The following is a 21,648-nucleotide window of genomic DNA, read 5'->3' as shown; positions in this document are numbered from 1 at the left end:
CTTTTCGGTGTTAGTGTGATTTACAAGAGCTTTACGCTGTGTAGTGGCCTCCTGATCGTGATCCTTTTATCATCTCTTTTATTTCAGTCTCAATAATGAGAGATGATAATATAGTGAAAATCAGTTTTGTTAGATGTCAAATCTGTTTTTAAATTCTTAATACGATATTAAAAGCTAATGAATCATTATACTATAACATATTTGTATATTTTAATACCCCCATTCAAAACTACATTTTCAAACTTTATTCAATACATTTCAATTCATGAAATCAATAACTCATCAATCATGTCTAACTGACAATACCATCGAAAACAACTTACAACCAGAAATTGTGCTTAAACGTTCAGAACAAAATTTACAGCTTGAAACTATGCTCAAACGGTCGACCACGGTTCGACCCAATGTCTCCAAATTTACAAAAAATTGACCAATGGGTTTATAAGATTATAAAAATAATTCTGTAGATATTCCATCATTATTTTAAACACTTCATATCCTAATTTAAAGCGCTATCATTCAATATATGAAACTAATTAAATATTTATCCCCACTCATATTAAGATATGGCTTTTAGGAATTCTGAGCGCCTTTCAAAGCACCAAAGGCGCACATAAAGAAGGTTTCACGCAGCGGGAGGCTCTATAATTGAGGAAATAAATCATACCGCCATCGAAATGAGATGTACGAGTCTCTGGAAATAGTTCTGGAAGTGAGAAACTGCATTAAGGAACCGTCGTGACTCGAAGCATTAAACTTTGTTCATATATTAATCGATGTTAATACTTAAATCCGAAGATTATGTTGTCATAATATAGATCCTAATTCAGTTTTGCTAATATTGGTATGCGTTAAAGTTAAAGACAAAAAAATGTTGTGTGGTTTTATGAAACCACGGTAAAAGTGAAACTGTTCGAACGGTTCCGAACACTGCTTTGTGTAGCGCATGTCGCGTGACGGTCGGCTGCCGAGTAGGTATACCTCGGCAGCCGCGATACACGCGACATGCGCTACACCACAGACATGTATATTAATAGACTAAGCGAGTGTACGTACTTCCCGTGTCCAAACTACGTTTATGAAACTTACTTGACGCTGGCCTACACTCAGTCCGCGCTTACAGTTCGCCAAGGAAAGACGTGAAGCTGAATAAAGTAAAATGCCGAATTGCGCCGTTATAAACTGTAGAAACTCCACAGCTGTGAGTGGCCGAGTTAGCAGAGATGTTTCCTTCCACCGGTAAGTAATTTTCTAATCAGAATATGCACTATTTATTTTAAAATCAAATAAAGAATATCTGTGGAAAACGATCGTGACAAACACGGATACCAAATCATACGAAATGATTCGGAATACATTGCGGCTTTTACTTGGCACGGTAAAGATCGCGTCGTATGATAACAAGCAATGAATAGCGTCTTCTCATTTTTCTGTTCTCATTTTTCTGTCCAATTTTGTGGTTAGTGATGTTCATTTGATGCAACAGTTCTCGATTCTAATCGATTTTATAATCGGACAGAAAAATGATAATTTGAAGGAGCAATTTTTCAGAAAAAAAGGCATAGATTTTTCTTGTCATTTAATACGACTTGACCTAGAACTTTTAAGTATTTTAATACAAAGGTACTAAAAATAAATATTATGACATGGACGCCATTAGTTAAAGTGTCATCTTGGGAGTTTTTTAAGAAAACTCCTTATTGCTTAGACTATGTTTGTTTTTTCAGTTTTCCAAGTAACCCGAACATAAAAGAAAAATGGATCGATGCAACGGGACATAAAGATTGGTTTCCAACAAAATATAGCACAATTTGCTCTAAATATTTTAATAAAGCCAGCTTTGTTGAAGGAAAAAAGCTTCGACTATTGACAAAAACAGCCTATCCGACAATTGATATACTGAAAACGATAGTTGATGAAGAGGTTAGTGTGCTCTTTGTTAAAAACATAATCTTAGGCATTTGAAATGCGTACCTATTTACAAAGGTACTAAAAATAAATATTATGACATGGACGCCATTAGTTAAAGTGTCATCTTGGGAGTTTTTTAAGAAAACTCCTTATTGCTTAGACTATGTTTGTTTTTTCAGTTTTCCAAGTAACCCGAACATAAAAGGAAAATGGATCGATGCAACGGGACATAAAGATTGATTGATTGACAGTTTCATTACTTTCTTTCGATGGCCTCTCTAGTACGTAGTACATGGTAACTCAATGGGCATATGTAAGAAAAAGCTAAAACACATTAGTTTACTTGTTAGAATATTAAAAGGTTTATAACTTTATTTTATCATCCCTCTGTCTATGGTAATTATCATTTTTCTGTCTTGAATCGATTTAGTAATCGATTACGATTCATTTATTTGACTACCTCTTAGACATAGATCTAGTTTGATCTGATTTCTTTCGATTTACTTCGATGGGATAGGACGATACTAGAATCGCCGCGCGAGTGGCGGCCTAATCGATTTAGCGTAAAATGAAATTAACATCACTAAAAAGCGCTCGTGACGTCATAACGCGTCAAGGTCAGTACAAAAAATATGACACGCTTGGTTTTCATACAGATCGCGGTACTTGCGTTGTCTACTTAAATATACATGTCTGTGCGCTACACAGACCAAAAAGTTTGAGACGATGTAATAAAAGTTTCACTTTAAAAAATAGAATTGCAGGCGAATCTTTTTATGACAAACATCAAAAATCTTTCAAGGGAAACAGAAAGTTTTCCATAACTTTTTTAATCGCATTGAAATGAAGGGCTGTATGCCAACCGCAGAATCCAGAGTACCTTTAAGTTTTGTAGGCAAATGTTTCCATTCATCACTCGCTATTTCTACGTGTCAAGAGGTAAAGTTTCTATTGTGCACCCCCTTTATTGTTACGTACTTACACGGTTCAAAAGAACGAAATTCACGAATGCGTTTATAAAAACCCATTCACTCCTTTGTCTGAGAAAACGCCTGGTATGGTAAACATGAGAAATTTTTGATTTTTATAACATAAACAATACAGCAGTTTTTAAATTGGGTATTTTATGTAGAAAATTTATTCCAACGAATATTTGTTGAAATTGATACCAAAAAAGTATTTGTTTTTACCAAAATTTTATTTGAATAGAATTTTATTTTCTTTTTGTATTGATATATTTTCCGTTGAACTTTCAAGTGCATAATCAGAACTTCATACTCGTACATACGTATCATTGGAAGCTTATACTCCTTTCATTCCTTACAAGTCGATATCACGGGACTTTTTCCCAGTATTCGATTGAAATTAAGCCGCCATAACGAAAAGGTAAAGAACCAATAAGTAGCTCAATCAAATAGCATTATCGCTTAGAAGCTCCCAGTGAGGGTAGACGCAATAAATTAAATTACAAGCCCCAGTGCTCGAATGGTCTGTAAAAAAATCGCCTTTGAGGCGGAACTTGGCTCTTCAAGAGATACGTATTTGAAATTTCGTTTATTTTCAGTCTGGAGTGTGTGAGAAAATTTCCTTTTTATTAAATAAATTGTCCGGCTGCAATGGGGCAGATGATACTACTATGTAAAATACCGATTTTATTCCTAAGAAAAAAAATTGTGTGCAAGAACTTATTCATCTTATGATACATATTCTCAAAAGATAGCTTATAGAGTAGTGATATGGCACCGCTATATGTAGAATATATAGTTAGACAGATAATTGAATATATAGTAGTTATGTGTATGTGAATAGAAGCGTCGGTTGTGGTCGAGGGAGTGAAACCACAGCTGCTGAAGCGAGACGCAATCAGGACCTATTGTCGCTTCCTCCGATTATTAACCTTGCTTAATTAATCTTTGTATTGAATAGTCTGTTGAATAAAACTGAAGAAAAAAAAATATTCACATTAAACTAGACAAAAAGAGATACAAATCTATGCGTCGGTTTAAAATTCAGTACCGTATTCAGATTACGACTGTATTTATTTCAGGTTGTTAGAATTTTTTTTTTCGTTTCAAGATAAATTGATATTAAAGTAGAAACTTACGTTAAAATTATTAATTTTAAGTGGCCAAAAATTTAACCCAAAAAATGTGTTTTGCATGCTTTTGTGATCCGGAGATTTTGACGCACGCATTACATTACGCACCTCTACAATCTATTCACACCCAACCAATTATGTAACCGTCACAAGATATTTTAATAAAATATTAATGTAATTACATAGACCAGTTTGCCGATAAAACAGCCCCGTCTGGTCCGCACACCGCAGCCTACGAGGCGCATGCAATCACGGCACATTGTCAGCATTGTCAAGCCGACTCATTAGTACCTAGATTTCGATGGAAATGCTAATGAGCACTTTTTACGTCAATTTGTGTTTAAGGGATCTTGTTTTGTTCTGTGATTGATTCTGGCAGGTACTATAAGCATAGGTACGTCCTATTTGTTTTTTTTTCTTGTGTATGAATGTTGCAATAAGAACTTTTCCTGTAATATTAAATATACAAGAGGTATCCTTGATATCATAATTATTAAACTTTTGTTGTATAGATTCCGACCGCAAAATGAATTCAAAAATAATAATTTTATTGCCAACTCATAATTTAACGCCGAGAGCTATAATCTCCGAGAAAATTCTTTTGAAACTCCATTATTTTAGGGAAAGTAAAAAAAATCGAGTGTACAGCTTTTCGTTTCATGAATCATTTCAAATCTCCCTTAGTCTTTATCTTTACGCTCCATTAAACTATGGTTGAGCTGTCTAATTAAATCCCCTCTGGGCTTTAGGACGTGTTGTAGACGATTTTTATTCAAAAATATAAGGCTCGTTGTATACTAAACAATAATAATTGGAAGAACAGTTTAAGTCGTAGAAATATCACTAGCAATAATTCTGTCTACTGAGTACGAATTTCAAATTGACTTATTTTTTTGGGTCTCATATCTCTCGAACATTCAATAGTATTGAATAGTACATATGAGATAAGTGTAGAAATAATAAATAATAGATCGTATAAAATTTAGTTTTGAGAAAACATAATCAGACAGAGAGACCGAAAACATAACATAATTTACATAGAATAGAACGAATTTCACATTATGTTTGATCTTTCAGCAAGAATCGAGAAAAAAAATGTAATACACAAAAATATAGTATCAAAGGAAATATTCTTAGTATGCGTACAGCCTTACCCAAGGTACACTTTTAAGACAACAAAAAATATAGCTCAGTGGGAGCCGTGCAGATGTGTCTGAATGCCTTCTGAATAATTACGAAGGCGCTTGAGGCTAAAAGAGCGCATCATAAAAGATTTTATACACATTTTCTTCTTTTCCTGTCTTCTAGACTATTTGGTATTCCAACGTTAATATGCACAAGATTTACGTTATTTTAGGTACAGGTAGGTACACAGATAGGTTAGTACAAAATAATGTTATTCAATATAGCCAAAACTTGCGTCTAAAGACTATAAAATATAATACGATTCGACTCTAGTTCACTGCGATAAAAAAAACACATGGTACACAAGCATTTTCAGTACGACGACAACTTTTTTAGAGGTAATATACTATTTTAATTAATTCAATTATATTTTTATTATTTATATTTATTGAAACTATAGAAAATCATGCTAAAATTTCCGTTACACATATACATATCATGATTAACAAAGACAGATCCAATACGCTATCTAATCACACGAAATTAATTAACGATCTCTGTAGTGTCTGAAAGGGGTTCTATTACAAGTTGAGCGTGTATCGAGTCGAAACAGTAGGCACTTGCGTTTGTTTCGAGAAATAAGTTACGGAGTCTCATGTCAAACAGGGATATGCACTCAGACCGCCTAAGGGTGGCTGCGACTTTGATTGACTTAGAATTTGAACAAAGTTTTTGACATGGATATGTGCGTTTATTTAGTTTTACAATACATATTCGGTTCTCTTTATATGTATTTTGTACACATTGTCTATATGTTGATACTTATGTGCAAAGGAACACACTGTACGTGTTATTTTTAAGACAACAAACGACTCCTGCAATACAGAAATAATAATAAAAGAAAAAAAACAAAAAAGCATACAAAAGCAACTGATTTATTTTTCTCTGTCAAAAACAGCAAACAAATTAAACACGTTTTCACCTACCCTCTATAAACGAAAAATTTAAATACAATTGAGTAGTAACTAGTACGTAACACAGTTGTCATACAATATAATAAAATGCACAAAATTAATACCGAGCATACAGTACGAATTTAACAAAGCTAGGCCAATAAATCGATTAATTACTATTTGCAAGCGTTGTGGTTTCCGCGGTTTCCAACACAGCTCTCGCATTAAGCTCTAAACACGATTAACGACGCGAACATTTCACCTTCCACTTACTAACGTTACTGTTTACAATAAAAATACACTATAACTTTACGGCGTATATATTGAGCCGAAATGTGAGAAAGTATTGGCTGTTTAGTGGTAAGAATTGCATCGCGAAAGTAGAAGAAAATGACAAAGGGAGGTTGGTTTTTCAAAAATGTAATATTCTTTCAGTGGTCTATGAAATTTTACAACGCGACTTGGAAATTAAAGAAAAAATTTATAATATTTATATTATTTACAAATAGAGTAATATGTAGGTTTAATTAATATAAAAAAATTAAATTTCGAAATGCAGCAACTTTTCAATTCATAGTAAATACATATTTTTTATTCATGCAAAGCATAAACTTTACATGAACGATCGCATTATTTTTTCATACACATGAAAACATCAAATATCGGAGGAAACACCACTCTCTAAATTGAATACGCGATACGTTATGTATGTGTATTTTATAGGTCTGCACTCTGCATTCAATGTATATTGAAAAAGGTTATGGATTTCGTGGAATTTTTAATGTTCGAATATTTTACCACTTGTCTTTAAAACTGCTGGTTAGTCTTAGTATAACTTAAGTCTTTAGAAATACACTTGTATAGTGCTTTTATCACCGAATTTTGAGAAAATTATTTCATGTGTCTTGCCATATTCATATTAAAATTTCTTAGTTAAAGTTTTTATTTCCTCCAATGACACACTGAAATATTCCCGATTATTTTATTATTTTACATTTCGTTCGCATATAAACCATAAAACAAACCGAAACAGATTATTACAACAGCAGCTGTTAGGTCCAAATTTATGAGTAAACTTTTAAAATACACCAAGTATTCTTCTTTAAATGTTTATTTTAGTTAAACCTCTGTTCCTCGACAATGGAGAATATTTCCATACTTCATGCTACGGGATAAGGTAAGGATTACGCTGTTTGCTTTACGAATATAAATACATCACGGTTATACCGGGGAATTGTTTTTACAAGTCCCCCGCATAAGATTAATAAGGAAAAGCACGTTTTATTTATTCGTTCCTTACTTATTTTGGACAAATTGAAGCATAAGAGGAAGTTCTTGGATTTAAATGTTGTGCAAAATTTAACGTTTTTATTTTCATCTATTATTATTTTCTGTGGGTAAATTACAATTAATTAAAATTAAGAGGAAATTGTAATATTTATAGCCAATTTTGATAACGGCCAGAACTCCAAGAAATACAAAATTTTAAAATCACACATGCTTCTATTATTACTGTTATTAGAAAGAAACGTAGGTGATGAATAGATATAAGATAGTTACCTAAATCATATAGAACTTATCTTCGTATTATCTTTATCTCTTAGAACTGCTAACATAAACATATAGCCGCTATATATTTTCTACAGAAATATGAGATAATAGTCAAAGTACGGGAATACAATAATGGGTGAATCCTTAACCATTAGAGAAGCGAGCAGCGGAAAACCTATTCAGACTCTTGAAATCGCTGACCAAATAGATTCTTACAATAATACACGCACCACCTGTGTTTTGTATTTTCAATCTTATGTCATTGTAATAAGGTGTAGTTTAAATTATTCGATTTCCACATAAATTGGTTGTTGTATTCTAGAGAACAGGAAAGCAGTGAACAGGGCAGACTGTGAAGTGTTATGGTTATAGTTATTACCACGTTAACTTTTTAGTTTGTAATAGATAACGATAGAACTAAGGGGAGCCATTTAAAAGTTTTCTTACTTGATAACATATGATATACATACGGATTGAATACGTCGAAACTTTTAGTGTCTCTTTATTTAAAAAAAAGTATCTTTTGTTTATTCAAGAAAATTAATTTTAATAAAATGTCCAAATACTACTTAGAAAAAAAACACTGCATAGATTTATTTATATTACAGGGAAATTCTTTTTCACAAAAATTCAAACAAACGAACAAACCAAGCAACTACGTTTTAATTAATCTTCCCGTACAATTCAGAACAATCGTCTTAAACAACGGTCGCATAATGAAAACTCTTGTTCTAAATTTATTAAGAACGGAGCCTTTTTTAATATTTTTAATATTCTCCTAGATGTTTTACGGCCCTGATATTAAAAGTTGAAGTGTCTACAAGAGCCATCATCACGAAATATTTCTTCATTAATATAAATAACGACCCTTCAAAGGGCCATTTGCAACATATTTTTGCCGTAGATTTTGATGTTGCTATTACGCAGGGTAAACGGTCTGCTCTGTGTCCATCGTGGCTGTCGTTCGATTTAATTTAGCGCAGCCGGCGGTTACCCTCCGGTTAATTTGGAAATAATTATTGCCTACAACTCTCCCCATGCGACTGGACAAAAAATTCTACTTCGGCTGATACGTCCTAATGCGTTCTTGATGATAAAATGTCTACATGAACGAGATATTAAGACGCTTGGGCAACAATCTCTACATCCAAAAAATTCACTGCAGGTGGCAATATATAATAACTCTTTTAGCTAATTAAGACTAACTACATACATATTTTTTTATGTCTCCGTTGCTATGAAATACAATATTTCATACATATTATATTTTACTCGACAACGCTTTCTAGTGGTAATAAATTGGGTTTTGTCTCATAGTTTAAAATTTATCATCCTTAACGGTGCGATACTCTTCCATCTAGCAACATAGAAGCAACTTACCGAAGTAAAAAGTACTAAAAACTCTTTATTCCGTCCAGCATAACCACCCTGAAGTTTATTCGGCGTGTAAACTTTTCCGACTAACGCAGCGCTTGCTTTTGTTTCGTAGAATTAATATATCAACAGTATACATGAGTGATACTCTTAATACCGTACCCTTTGTTGTCATTACAATGCAGAAAGCATGCCGTGTCTGCTTCAAACTGAATCCATCAAGCGTGCCTATTCCAAATAAACAATATGGTAGCGCAAGCCATACAATATCCGATATCTACATGTATTCAGTGTGATTGACTCGCCGGGTATTGTTTGTGAAGTTCGCAATCACTCAAAAGTACTATATCAAATAGTGAGGGATTATATCTCTGGTTATCGATGTTTTGGGGCTTATATTCTTTGATAATGTTATTAAGCTTACGAATATTTATAGTATCTTTTGAATTATATTTTACCTTTGAGTTAAAGAAGAATAGCGTACCTACATATAAGTAGACGATTTATGTATAGAAAGTTATTAAGTTCTATACTGTGTAAATAAATTTGCACACAATTTTCTTCTTATAAATTGGTACAGGCTACTACATAAAAATTTAATTATATGTAGGTACTATAAAAATCGATACATTTCTAGGTCACCATACATCACTAGTTCCAAGAATAGGGTAGAACAGGGGTGGTTTTAAGAACTAAAAGCGCAATGTACTGCCTAGATAGGCTAGGAAACCACAAAAGGCCTCCGTCACAATGTCTACGAACACAAAGAGCACGAGGAATGTAGCTTTGCTTCCATGATGAAAGGAATATTACAAAAGTATATTCAGAAGCGGCACATTGAATGGTGGCTTTTAATTATAGTTTTCATCAATAGAACTTTTCCACTTTTATCAATTTTCAAATAGGCGACTTTATAACGTATGCATTAAAACAACCCTACTCATACTTTATATTATTTTTAAAGAATTTTTATTCAGCTATTAGTATTAGTATTAAGTAGTATATTTTAAAAAAATCTTATAAAGTAGAACTACATTTTTTACTTGATCTTGCTCCGATATATAAAATCTCAAATTAACTTATAAAAAGTACACAGTTATATATTATTTTGTAAACAACTATAAATAATCCATACTAATATTATAAATGCGAAAGTAACTCTGTCTGTCTGTCCGTTACTCAATCACGCCTAAACTACTGAACCAATTTGCATGAAATTTGGTATGGAGATATTTTGATACCCGAGAAAGGACATAGGCTACCTTTTATTGCGAAATATGTACCACGGGCGAAGCTGGGGCGGACCTCTAGTATAATATAATTCTGACGTATTATTAATCACTATTCTATAGTGAACTCATAGACAATGGCCCTGCCGTGGACAAGCCCTGTGTCTGCGCTTAATAGTCAATCTGATATTGATAGCTACTGTTACGTTAACTAGTTAGCTATTATCTATTGATTCTATCAATATAATGTTCCATTTAATAAAGGGTTATTTTGTACGAAAAAGTTATCATGTGCATCTAGTACATGAGCAATTAAATTTCATTGCACCAAGAAAACACGCATAAAAGCAGCCATATATATAAAATACATACACGTTTAAATTACATTAAACTTTATTTGAACGAAACATCAAACACAATTTAATATTCTTTCATAGTTCAGGCGAAGCTTCAAAATCTCTCCGTCTGTTCAAGAACTGGAAAAAGCATCTCATGAAACCACTCACTCTGATATCGTTCGCCGGGCTTTTAATTTATCATTCCCACACCGGTTTTTAAAACTTCTATATTTGAGAGGGTGCGGAGACCTTCTGACTGTCTTTTGGGAAATTCACGATAAAGTTCCGCCTTAAATATTTTAATAAACTCGTATTAAAGCCGTAAAAAACATTTTGCACTCCAGTTTTTTACTCGCGATACCCCACAGATGATTTTACCACAAATTTTGAGTGCGTACTACTTTCAATTGGGGAGCTGCGAGGCTCGCTGGGTGTATTTCATTATTCATACCGCTTTGTTTCTAACTTCGCTTTCTGTTTTGGACATATGTCGTTGTTTTTGACATGAATATATACTGAGTCTATTTATAACTGCAAATAGATTAGTTACAATATAAAAACGCAATAATGAAACTATCGAGCTTAATGATACAATAAAATAAATAGCGAACGGAAAAGCGTAGTTCCATAGCAACAACGATAAAAAATAGTGCGCTATATTGTATCCGTCGTACAACAGAATTGTAGATATTTAGTTCCTATACAATTTTACACAATCAGGCGACACAAAAACCACCTTTAACAACGGTGGAAAGCATAATCGGATTTCCAACGATTTGGTTCACCGTCACGATATACGAGTACGTTTATGATAATATCACACCGGTCGCATAATGTGATGGTGTGTCGGGTAGATTTGCGTAGATTTTTATATGAAAATCTGCGTAGTGTGTGTATTTTATGTGCACTGGAGGTGTAAAAATATATACCGAAATACGAGATATTGTTTTTATGAACGCTTTGTATTCAGATCACATTTCAAAAGCCGGCGCTTGAATCTGGGGTGTTTTATGCGACGCTAAGGTGCGTTAAATTTATGCTAATAACGCTTAGCTTTCGACGTCACAACTTAAAGCCAATTTACAACTACAATATATAATGACTAAACAACTCATTGTCTACTTGGGGTGCTAAACTTTAGATCCTTAGGTGCAGATTATTATTAAATAAATTGAAATTTGAAATGTTGATTGGGCAAAAATTGTAATACCTACGTACTACAACTTACTGCGATTTATTCAAGTTCAATAGTTCAATTCAATATTCTTAATTAATAAGTTAAAGGATATAATCATAAAAAGCGCAATAAATATTTAACTTAATAAATTATAATTAAAACATAGACAACAAACATGCAATGGACCATTAACTAAAATAAGAACATCCTTTTCAGCTATACAATAAATAAAGTAGATCGCATAAATAAACCAATTCAATCCCGCAGAACTCGGAACGGGAGTTTCAAAACAATTGTTTTAGGTTCATCTCTTTGTCGGTTCAAATGAACGGAACTAGCGTGATTTGTGACGCATTCGATTACATGTGATTCGTAATACAATTGTGCTTTTCCTATCACTGAACAGAAACAATGGTGAAATTTTATCACGCGCCATTAGAATTTGAACGAAATAAATGGATTAGAATATAATTGTGTACGTGTATACCTTTGATTATTATAGATGTTAACTTTATGTTTATTATTGTACTTTCAATGTAATTTAATTGTACCACCAAGCGTGGAACATCTGTTTTAGTTTGATTAGTAACAGCGTTCGACAACGACAGATCAAAATTACAACTAATAATAAATCTTTGTTTTCATCAAGAACAGATTTAATACGGGAACTTCAAATTTTACATGAAAAATAAATAATTATGCAATAATTTACATTTCAACTACATTTTAAAGAGTAACTGTATAACTCGCAAAGACATAAAACTGCAGACATAATTTAACGGTAAATTTAATTTTAATCGACAGTATAATGTATTCATTAAACACTGTAGTACCTTTTAAGTGAAGGCGAACCCTTGCCGGGCCATAATTTTATTAACTCAGCAAAGTGCAACGTTCTTAACAAAATGCTTAATATCGTGAAATGTTAATGTAAATAAAATTTGAAGTATAAAATCTATTCTTATTCAATAAGCTTTGCAATTTGAATACGAAATTAATTTTGAATGAATCTTTGGAGTGAAATCTTGAAAATATATTTTTAACTAAATGCATGAATTTTCTTCATAAATACCTGCTTATATTTCTATCGTCGCATATTTCAGTCAACATCTCCTCCAAATCCGTCGAAAGTGTATTTAATAACTGAAACAAATAAGAATTATTATTATTTATATGGTGTGATATAGAAAGATATTGATCAAATTAAAATAATTTGCAATTCAGTTGATGATATTTTGTAAACTGTACTCGAGACAATGTAGCTCTATAAAGCATGTATCTATATTAATTTTAACCCTTGCATGATGTCGGGATGAAAACTAATCTTTACATAATTCCATAAATGACTACAGTCTGTAGTTATTCAAACGTGTTCGCACATTCCTATAATCGTTCATATTATGAGTGAATAGTGCAGCTTGCTCTGGATACATGAAGGCTCATCTACCAATAAAATATCTCTCTTGCAAACTACACATCTATTCATCCACTATGAAACCAATATTGGAAATGATAGTTTGAAATGTCGCGTTAATTCCTATTATTGAAGCGGTCTGCGTTCTTCGATTTCTATTCACCCCTGGGCACATATGGGAAAACGTACGGAAATGAGTTAAGCCGTGTTCACCGCAGCTTCAGGTTTAGCTATTTGATGTTCTAACATACTGCAGTTAAGTACAGAGAGCCACCATAGTAAATAACAATAGCGTCTTGGTAATGTGTATGAAGAAGTTTCAGATTTAAATAAGTCTACCGTCTGTATAAACAATAGAACCGTTATATCCCAAGTTAGTCGATCAGTATTGTAAGTTGAAACCATATAATACAATACAATTTAGGACCTAACTAGTTTGTGATGAGCAGTTGAATAAATTCATGTTTCAGGTATTAAAAAGAGACTCAAGGCAATTGCGTAGGTAATTATGGTAGGTAGTAAAACAATTGACTTATATCTTTACGAAAATAAACAGTTGCTACACTCACGAACGTTTGTTTCCTTAATAAAACCTTCCCCATCCCACGTTCTCTACACCCGTGTGTACATTCAGTTAGTTATTTGCCTAGTTCGCAGACGGGGTGGTAGCATAAAAAGTTTCTCAAATAAAAATCTCTCGTCAAACCGCTCGACGCCCCACGTGTTATGCTGACTCTGAGTTTTATTGCGGCACCTCCCTCACTCGGTATAAAACGACAAATTACCATAATTTCAAGGCTCATGTTGAATGCGTCGAATTTGCATAGTTAATCTTGATTAAGCTAACGCGCTTTATCTGTAGTGGTTTCTGTTAAATCTTTAAGCTGCGATCTTATGGTTGGAAAATATTGTAAAGTTATCGGAGGTAAATCAAAGCGGAAAACTCATGAATAACAAAATAAGTGATCAATCATATTATAACACAAAACAATCAAGTTGTTTTCCAAAAAGTCAATTTGTAGTGTTTCGTACTTTCGTAACATTCGGAAAAAGAAACCTAGCAAGAAGTCAATTAGGGTTTGATATTGACGTATGCCTCATAGAAATTAGGATAGAGTTGAACTGTATGTTAGGAAAATGAATAGAGGCAATATACAATTGAATTATGAGTTAATTAAATAATAAATCGTAATACAAAGCTAATCTGCCCGAAATTTAGCAATAAATTTTCCTGTAGTTATAAGTAATTTTTGTTTTCCTTGACAGCCTATAGCCTTACTAAAGAAACCTTTCTATTGATAAAGTTCTTCAACCCGATTCGATGATAGAAAAGTATGTCAATGACCTGCCCTGTTTGACTCCAGTTGCTATGAAACCAAAAACCAAAACAATTAAGGAACAACCAGGAAATCATTAACAATTTACTTTCATTTCACATAATTATCTCCTTCTTCACATTATCTTTCTAATTTAACTACATACTTATATTTAACATAGGTAATATTATTATAGGTTGCCTGAGCCCTGAACCAAATGAGTTGTATGACATAAGGCTATTTATTTAACAAGAGACTGTGCATAAAACATAAGAGCGAATCAAGTATATTCGTTTATTTTTTGTGTCTTACCATATAATTTACAATTTACATAATATCATACACATGAAAAGTGTCAAAAAATAAACAACTAAACTAAGCATCTCCACTGTTTTCTTTATCATTTAATTAAACAACGTTCTATGCTAGACATCGTAGGTGTCGTACACTAGAATTAAATTTACTTTGTCTCACATTATTACTCTGAAGTAAACTTTTAAACACTAAATTACGTCTTCATACTGCACTCGAGTATCTCATAAAGCTAACGAGGCAGCTCTAATTGTTTGGAAGTGTCCCGTAATGCCCCGAGCGGGGACGCCGCTCAACTTATTATTTCTTTTCAACATTTAATGTTATGAGATGATATTTCATGTTCGCGGTATAAGCAAAACATGAAGATAGATTGACAACATTTTTAAAGTAATTTTCCAAAAAATGTTTCATTCGATTTAGCTTTTAAATATAAACTCATTTTATGAAAACTGTGTGTTTAGTCTATAAAAGTATAAAATATTTATTTTTCTAATAAGATTAATTCACCCTCATATATTTGATTTGATAATTAGTAAAAATTTAGTCCGAAAATATCGTAATAACAATCCATCTTTCTTATTTGTCTAAGAGACATCACTGTCTCAGTTCTTTATTAAATTAACATGTATGAACTAAAACAATATATTATACGTTTCATCTGCCAGGTATTAACATACTATATGCAAATTTTGACATTAAACCGCTCTCCCCCGGGTCTCAGCTCAACACCCGCGCGTCGCATTATGAATAATGTTTTTCGTTACAGCTGTGAAAATGCGTCGTTTTCATCAAATATCTCTATCATATTTACACAATAAATTATTATGTATAAATATGCCCGATGCCAAAATCAAAATACAATTCAAATTTGTAGAAATTAATTATAACAAATTATTTTATTCATATAGGTACATATTATTCTCTACCGACTACCTACTCACGTATTTTTATAAAGCACCTACACTCGAATATACCTATCGTATATTCAAAAATAACAAACATTTCAAAAGTAAAAATACTATTCGCAAACATTCTGAAAAGTTGACAAACAATGAAAATAATATAGAGAAACAACATATTAACATACTACAATAGAATGCGTCAATAATATTCAAACAGTCACGATACAATGGTATTACTCGACACAATCATTCCTATGGTGATATATAATTCCCATCAGTAAAGATATCTCATAACAAGCCATTGTGAGATCGATGGAAACGAATGACATTAATCTATTCTTGAGCTCCGCAATGTAATCCGCTAAGAAATCTTTGTCCCAGAAATACGGATACTATTTTAATACAACTGACTTTTTGTACATTTTACTCGTAAGTTTTACAGAATAATAATATAAAACGAATCTTTTCAAAAAATAAACCCATTTTTTCAGAAGTTAATTTTTTACGCTTTTTGTCATTTTGAAACCGATTTATTCATACGTGATAATTTTGAAATATTTTAGTATCAAATTTAAGATTTTATATGTACATCTCTCAAGCTAACTTAACACAATAATTTTCCCTTTTAATAGCTTAATAGGATTAAAAGTAAATGCAGCTAAACTCTTCAACAAACAGTAATAAACAATACAGCAGTCAAAACAAAATGTTTCAAACATTGCTACAGTATAAATTAAGAAAGTTGTATGAATCGTCTGGTAGAAACTCCACGAACGGAAAACAATGTATTTTTTTCTAATTACGAGGGATTTTCTGAAATCCCAATAGCATTTGTATAGAATGTTTATTTCTGCTGGCGCTTTTCATTCGTCTTTGCATATAACCAATCACTCAATATGCAAGATGTTGTGTTTATTAACGCTATTGTTAATTTTTAAGAGTTAAAAGACTGAAACCGAATATTGTAATAATACACCAAATCTTTAATTAAAAAACTCTACATATCAAGCAGACACACACTTCCTTATAATCTCATATCAAAAATCATTGTTTCAAATAATAAGCTAATATAAGTCAATAGGAACTTTCAAAGATTCTCAAGAATCCAATAAAGTTAAAGTTTAAAAGCGTTCCAAGTTTCAAAATGATCATTAAAACTTTGACTTACAGTCGTCGAAATTGTCCATTAAGTACTGACTGGAACAATTTTCTCGACAAACAAACGGGCGACTATTCTAATTAACGGTGTTGATGATTTTGAGGCTTCGCAGGCCCTGAGCTGGGGACTTTTTTACTTTCAAAGACTTTCATGAAATCGTTTGATGTTTGCAATGTTTTTTTTTTATTATTTTGCAACGTACAACGGCTCTCTTTATAATGAGAACTCTTTTATATTGATATACCTACTTACTATAACAATATTTCCTTTGTAACATGGAAACTTGATGAGATATTATGATCAATTAGTGTAAGCATAGGTACAATCTATCCGCAACTACCCACTAGGCCACTACAACAATTTTACTAGGGATGTAACGATACATGATTTTGCCGATACGATACCGATACCGATATTTGTAGTAATGTATCGGCGATACCGATACCGATACCGATATCGATGGCTTGGTAGAAAAATAAATAGTGAATTATGCATAAAAAGTTACCAACATTTAACAGAGACAACTGTTAATCGTATTCTTTTAAATAAAAATGCCAAATCAAAAAACAACAAAACCATTTATTTTAGTATTATTATTTTACGAAGTCAGTTAAACTTTAAGTATACACACATACAATCAGTACCTAATAAAAGTTTACTATAATATTGGTAGAGTTTTTTCAGAAAACAAAGTGCGCACGCGCGGGCGGCCTCCCGCATCGTTCATTGGGCGCGGATTTTTGAATTATTTGATATCAAAAAAATTGGTTGTTTGTAAAGTAGGTTTACGATCGAGATGTTTACGTGATAACATAATGCAGTGGCAGCGCTCGAGATGAAACGGGAGATCGGTCCGTCTCTCTCTCGTTATACCTGCGATCGCGCTCGTGAGGTTTTGGTGTGACACAAGTTTATGAACATGTCACCCGACTAAAACGATTTTAAAAACGTTATCACGTTAAAAATTAAAAAAATTCAAAATTATTTATTTCTTTCCTTTACATAAACAAATTTGTGATTGGAACACTCCTAGTAAGCAAATAAAATGCTTGTGTCAGGAGGTTCCGCTCTTCCTTAACACTATTACAGAAACAGAAATAAAACAAAATGAATGAATACAATGCAAAAACATAAAAGAAAAGAAAGAATTTAATAAAAAAATATCGGTATCGGTTGATTTATTATCGGCGATACCGATATATCGGCTTGCCGATATATCGGCTTGCCGATATATCGGCCGATATATCGGAATCGGTATCGGTATCGTTACATCCCTAAATTTTACTGTAGTATTATGAAAAAGCCACAGAAAAGCAGTGCTGTGACACCAGTTTAACAACTAAACAACTTAATAAAGATTTAATTTTATACTTATGTTAACCCGATATATACGTTTATTTCAGAATTAAAATTTTAAAAACATTTACCAAACTAACAAACAAACTTTCGTTTTGCTCTAAGTATGCAGTAAATATAAATCTTGCAGAACTTACAACACTTAAAAATATGGTATTTATCGAAATAAAAAATATATTCACAGCACCATAGACCAAATACTTATTCGTAAATTTATTGAAAACTAATCACCACAGGCCAGTCGCCGGCAGTAGACGGTCATAAACAAAGGCGTTAGAACCACCCGCTCTCGATACGATATTCAATTTCCTTCCCAACCACAAAGTGGCGCAACGCGTTCTTTGCAGTAATAGTTGTTTGTGAAAATTAGTATGAAATAAACATTTACTTGTGAATGGAAACAAGTTTGAAAGATAAGAAAAACATTCTCCATTCCTAGTCGCAAAAATGTTTACTCTTACATGAATATTTGCTCATAGAAAATATCAGGCGCTGTTAAATAAAATTGAAGGAGAAAACCCGTTTTTACAATTTAACTTGAAAGTGCAGTTTTATTTGGAAGATCTTTGTTTAAAGCAACATAAAATTGAATCTTATTTTTAAATTAAATAGACGTTTTAATTTTTTAGTATAGGAGTTATCAAAGATTAACTTACCTATACGGCATAATACATTTTTAAAGAACATGAAGTCAATAAAAGTCTGAATTAAATAAGCTGTGTATTACTCAACTTAAATAACATGCCTTCATAAATTAGAGCATAAATTTAAAGTTAACCCTTGTCATTCCATTTTCCAGAATAATCTGTTATCGAGAGTTCATTACAGTGATTTCTACACACACCACAAACCGGACCATACAAGGCAGGAAATGAGAATGTCAAACGCACTCTTAATTTAATGGACCTCATTGGACTACACAATTACTAAAGGACTAATATATTCCCTTAATCAGAGTTACATTTTCGTCTTTAGCGTTGTAAAATATCTAAATGGAACACTGTTTTATACTAGGTAGGTACTTTTTGCGAATAATAACGAGATTGACAAAATACCCAAAGATAGAGAACCATAGCAAAGATTAGAATTTATGAATTACAGGTTTATAACTTTATTCAGAAAGCAAGTCAAGCAAATGTGCTGTTAAACTACTTTTCATTATTCAAAGAAGATTCATTATTGCACGCCTCATAAGCGAAGCGTTGAGGTGGATACTACTGTCACTTCGCGCAAAACATCTGATTTTTCAAACTTAAAATGTCTTTATGTATCATACATTGCACTTGTAAGATAATACATACACACACATATTAAGAAAAAACACTATTTTTAACGTTCATGGTATTTTTGATGTCATTTTTGTTATTTAAACTAGTTAAAAAACAGTTTTAAAAAGTTCTGTCTTGGACGTCCGTGTGTCTGTATGTGCGGAGGATTTTCTTGTTAACACGATAGCGACCGAAATACTTTACTAATCGAGTCTTTTTTTTTTCTCTTACGCTTGAGTATGCTCAGGAATAGAACCCTTTCATTTTTCAGGGTCTGATTCGATGTGGTTTAATTGTTATTAAATAAACAAAAATAATAATTAATAAATATTTATTAAAGAAAAATTATGAGGCGTGCACTTTTGGATTTTCCAAATTTTACAATATTATTTTCATTTTCCTCAGATAATCGTGTTAATAAATAACCATACGCAAGAACATTAATAAAGCTTAATGCGTGCAAACACGCAATAGTCTATTTCCCAGATAAATGTAATAGCGAAATTATGCAACTAAACATTTGAATTACATGTTATTAGCTAGACTTATCCCAGTAATGATATTTATAAAAGTAGTTAGATATTTAGAAATATCACTTAGGTACAAATAAAACGCATTTAATGAAACGTCTGATGTTCTATAGCGCTTAAAGACAAAATATAAATTTATAGAACAAAGTTATAGTGCATCTGAATGAAATTTGTAAAATATACTTATTATCCCGTCTCAATTTCCTTTATAATTATTTTCAGATTATAATATTATGGCCAATTTTTTAATATCTGGCAACAATTTGACAATTCACAATCTATTTTATATTTCTTAAGGACTAAATAAAACGTTATTTAATAAAAAAATGTATTTGTACCTTCATGTAGGATCCTCCATTCCTTTCCTCGCAGTGCCTTCGTATGTACCGTTGACAAATATTTGACATTTTGCACTCTGAAACAAAAATAAATACAATTACTGCAGGTAACAAAATGTAAGTATATCGTGTGGTTTTATCAAAGTGTTCTTTAATACTTACATCGAATATTGCAAAAGGAACATACATTACCTTTGAACAATAAATTATTAATAATAATATATCCCTATTTTGTCATTTTTCTAGGTGCTTCCAAACCTAGAATCATTGTCGAATCAAATGCCTACCTACTCACTCACAATAATAAATACCGACTGCAATGGAATCTATAAAATTCCAAGTTTAAATGTTTTGAGGAGAAAGAAAAATAAACAATCTTTGAAGCTTGATTCCATTTTCAAATATTCATCATATAAAACCTATCTCTGGTTATTAATAAAAGTAGACATATAGCTATCGCACACTTTTCACAACAAAAGAAAGAGACATATGAATTAACCCTACAACGGTTCTTCATGATTAGACAACCAGCCCAATAAGTTCACCAACAATATTGCCAGGATTAAAATAACACCACCCACACTTGTTTTGAATAAACGGATATCAACTTCCGTATTCCTTTGTATTATTTATGGTTTCTTAAAGAATCTAAAATTACGCTTCCCGTAAACAAAAGACGCGAGATCAAATAAACTTACCTTAGATGCTGTTGAAATTTTACTTGTAATTTATATTACAGCTATCGTTGAATAAAGAAATAAAGCATGGTGGTTCACAAACAAGAAAAAGGTGTATTTAAATGTTTTTATCTACATTTGAATGTAGGTAAATGTAAAAAAAATTATGACGATTCAAAAGTGCTTTTATAAGATGTCTAATCAAATTGAATAAATAAATGTTTGAGTTTGAGTTTGAATATGTATACTGCACGACTGTGTATACGAGCACCTAATCGATTAAAATGCATAAAATGCATTTCGTGCATCAAATCAATTGCTTATTGAAATTATTAAAATAAATTTTAATATTTCAAGGGCGCATTTCAAAGGCACATCACACATATACAAATATTTCCATAATCGCGATGGCTGAACGCCCCTTCACGCAATAAACAAATTGGTCTCGCTTAAGCATTCTAGTTAGCAGTACGCAATTTCCTTACCAAAAATAAGTGTCATTTACAAAAAGGGTAGGGTATGTACGCGTGAATTATGTAGTCACCATAAACATCGACGATTTACATAAAGGGATGGAAGCTTTCAAGAGATGAGCGTATATTATACGAAGCTACTTA

The 21,648-nt window shown here is 32.1% G+C and overlaps 1 protein-coding gene across 1 annotated transcript in view; it reads right to left on the bottom strand.

Moving 5' to 3' along the window:
* LOC149907131 (protein sprint-like) overlaps positions 1–21,648 on the bottom strand; it is a 171,735-nt gene that overhangs the window by 139,729 nt on the left and 10,358 nt on the right. Inside the window, exons 2-3 of the mRNA XM_090103512.1 lie at positions 20,355–20,431; positions 12,829–12,899 (exon numbers count right to left, since the gene is read on the bottom strand). Coding sequence (XP_089959638.1) covers positions 12,829–12,899; positions 20,355–20,423 — 140 coding nt within the window. The 5' untranslated portion in view covers positions 20,424–20,431. The remainder of the gene's footprint in view (positions 1–12,828; positions 12,900–20,354; positions 20,432–21,648) is intronic.

The sequence above is a fragment of the Colias eurytheme genome, chromosome 7 (assembly GCF_061535395.1).
Source record: "Colias eurytheme isolate Ceu_HAF_F1 chromosome 7, ilColEury1 Martin Lab GWU primary, whole genome shotgun sequence".
Lineage (NCBI taxonomy): Eukaryota > Metazoa > Arthropoda > Insecta > Lepidoptera > Pieridae > Colias > Colias eurytheme.
Note: the sequence above shows the minus strand (reverse complement) of the source record. Positions and strands in the feature narration are given on the sequence as shown.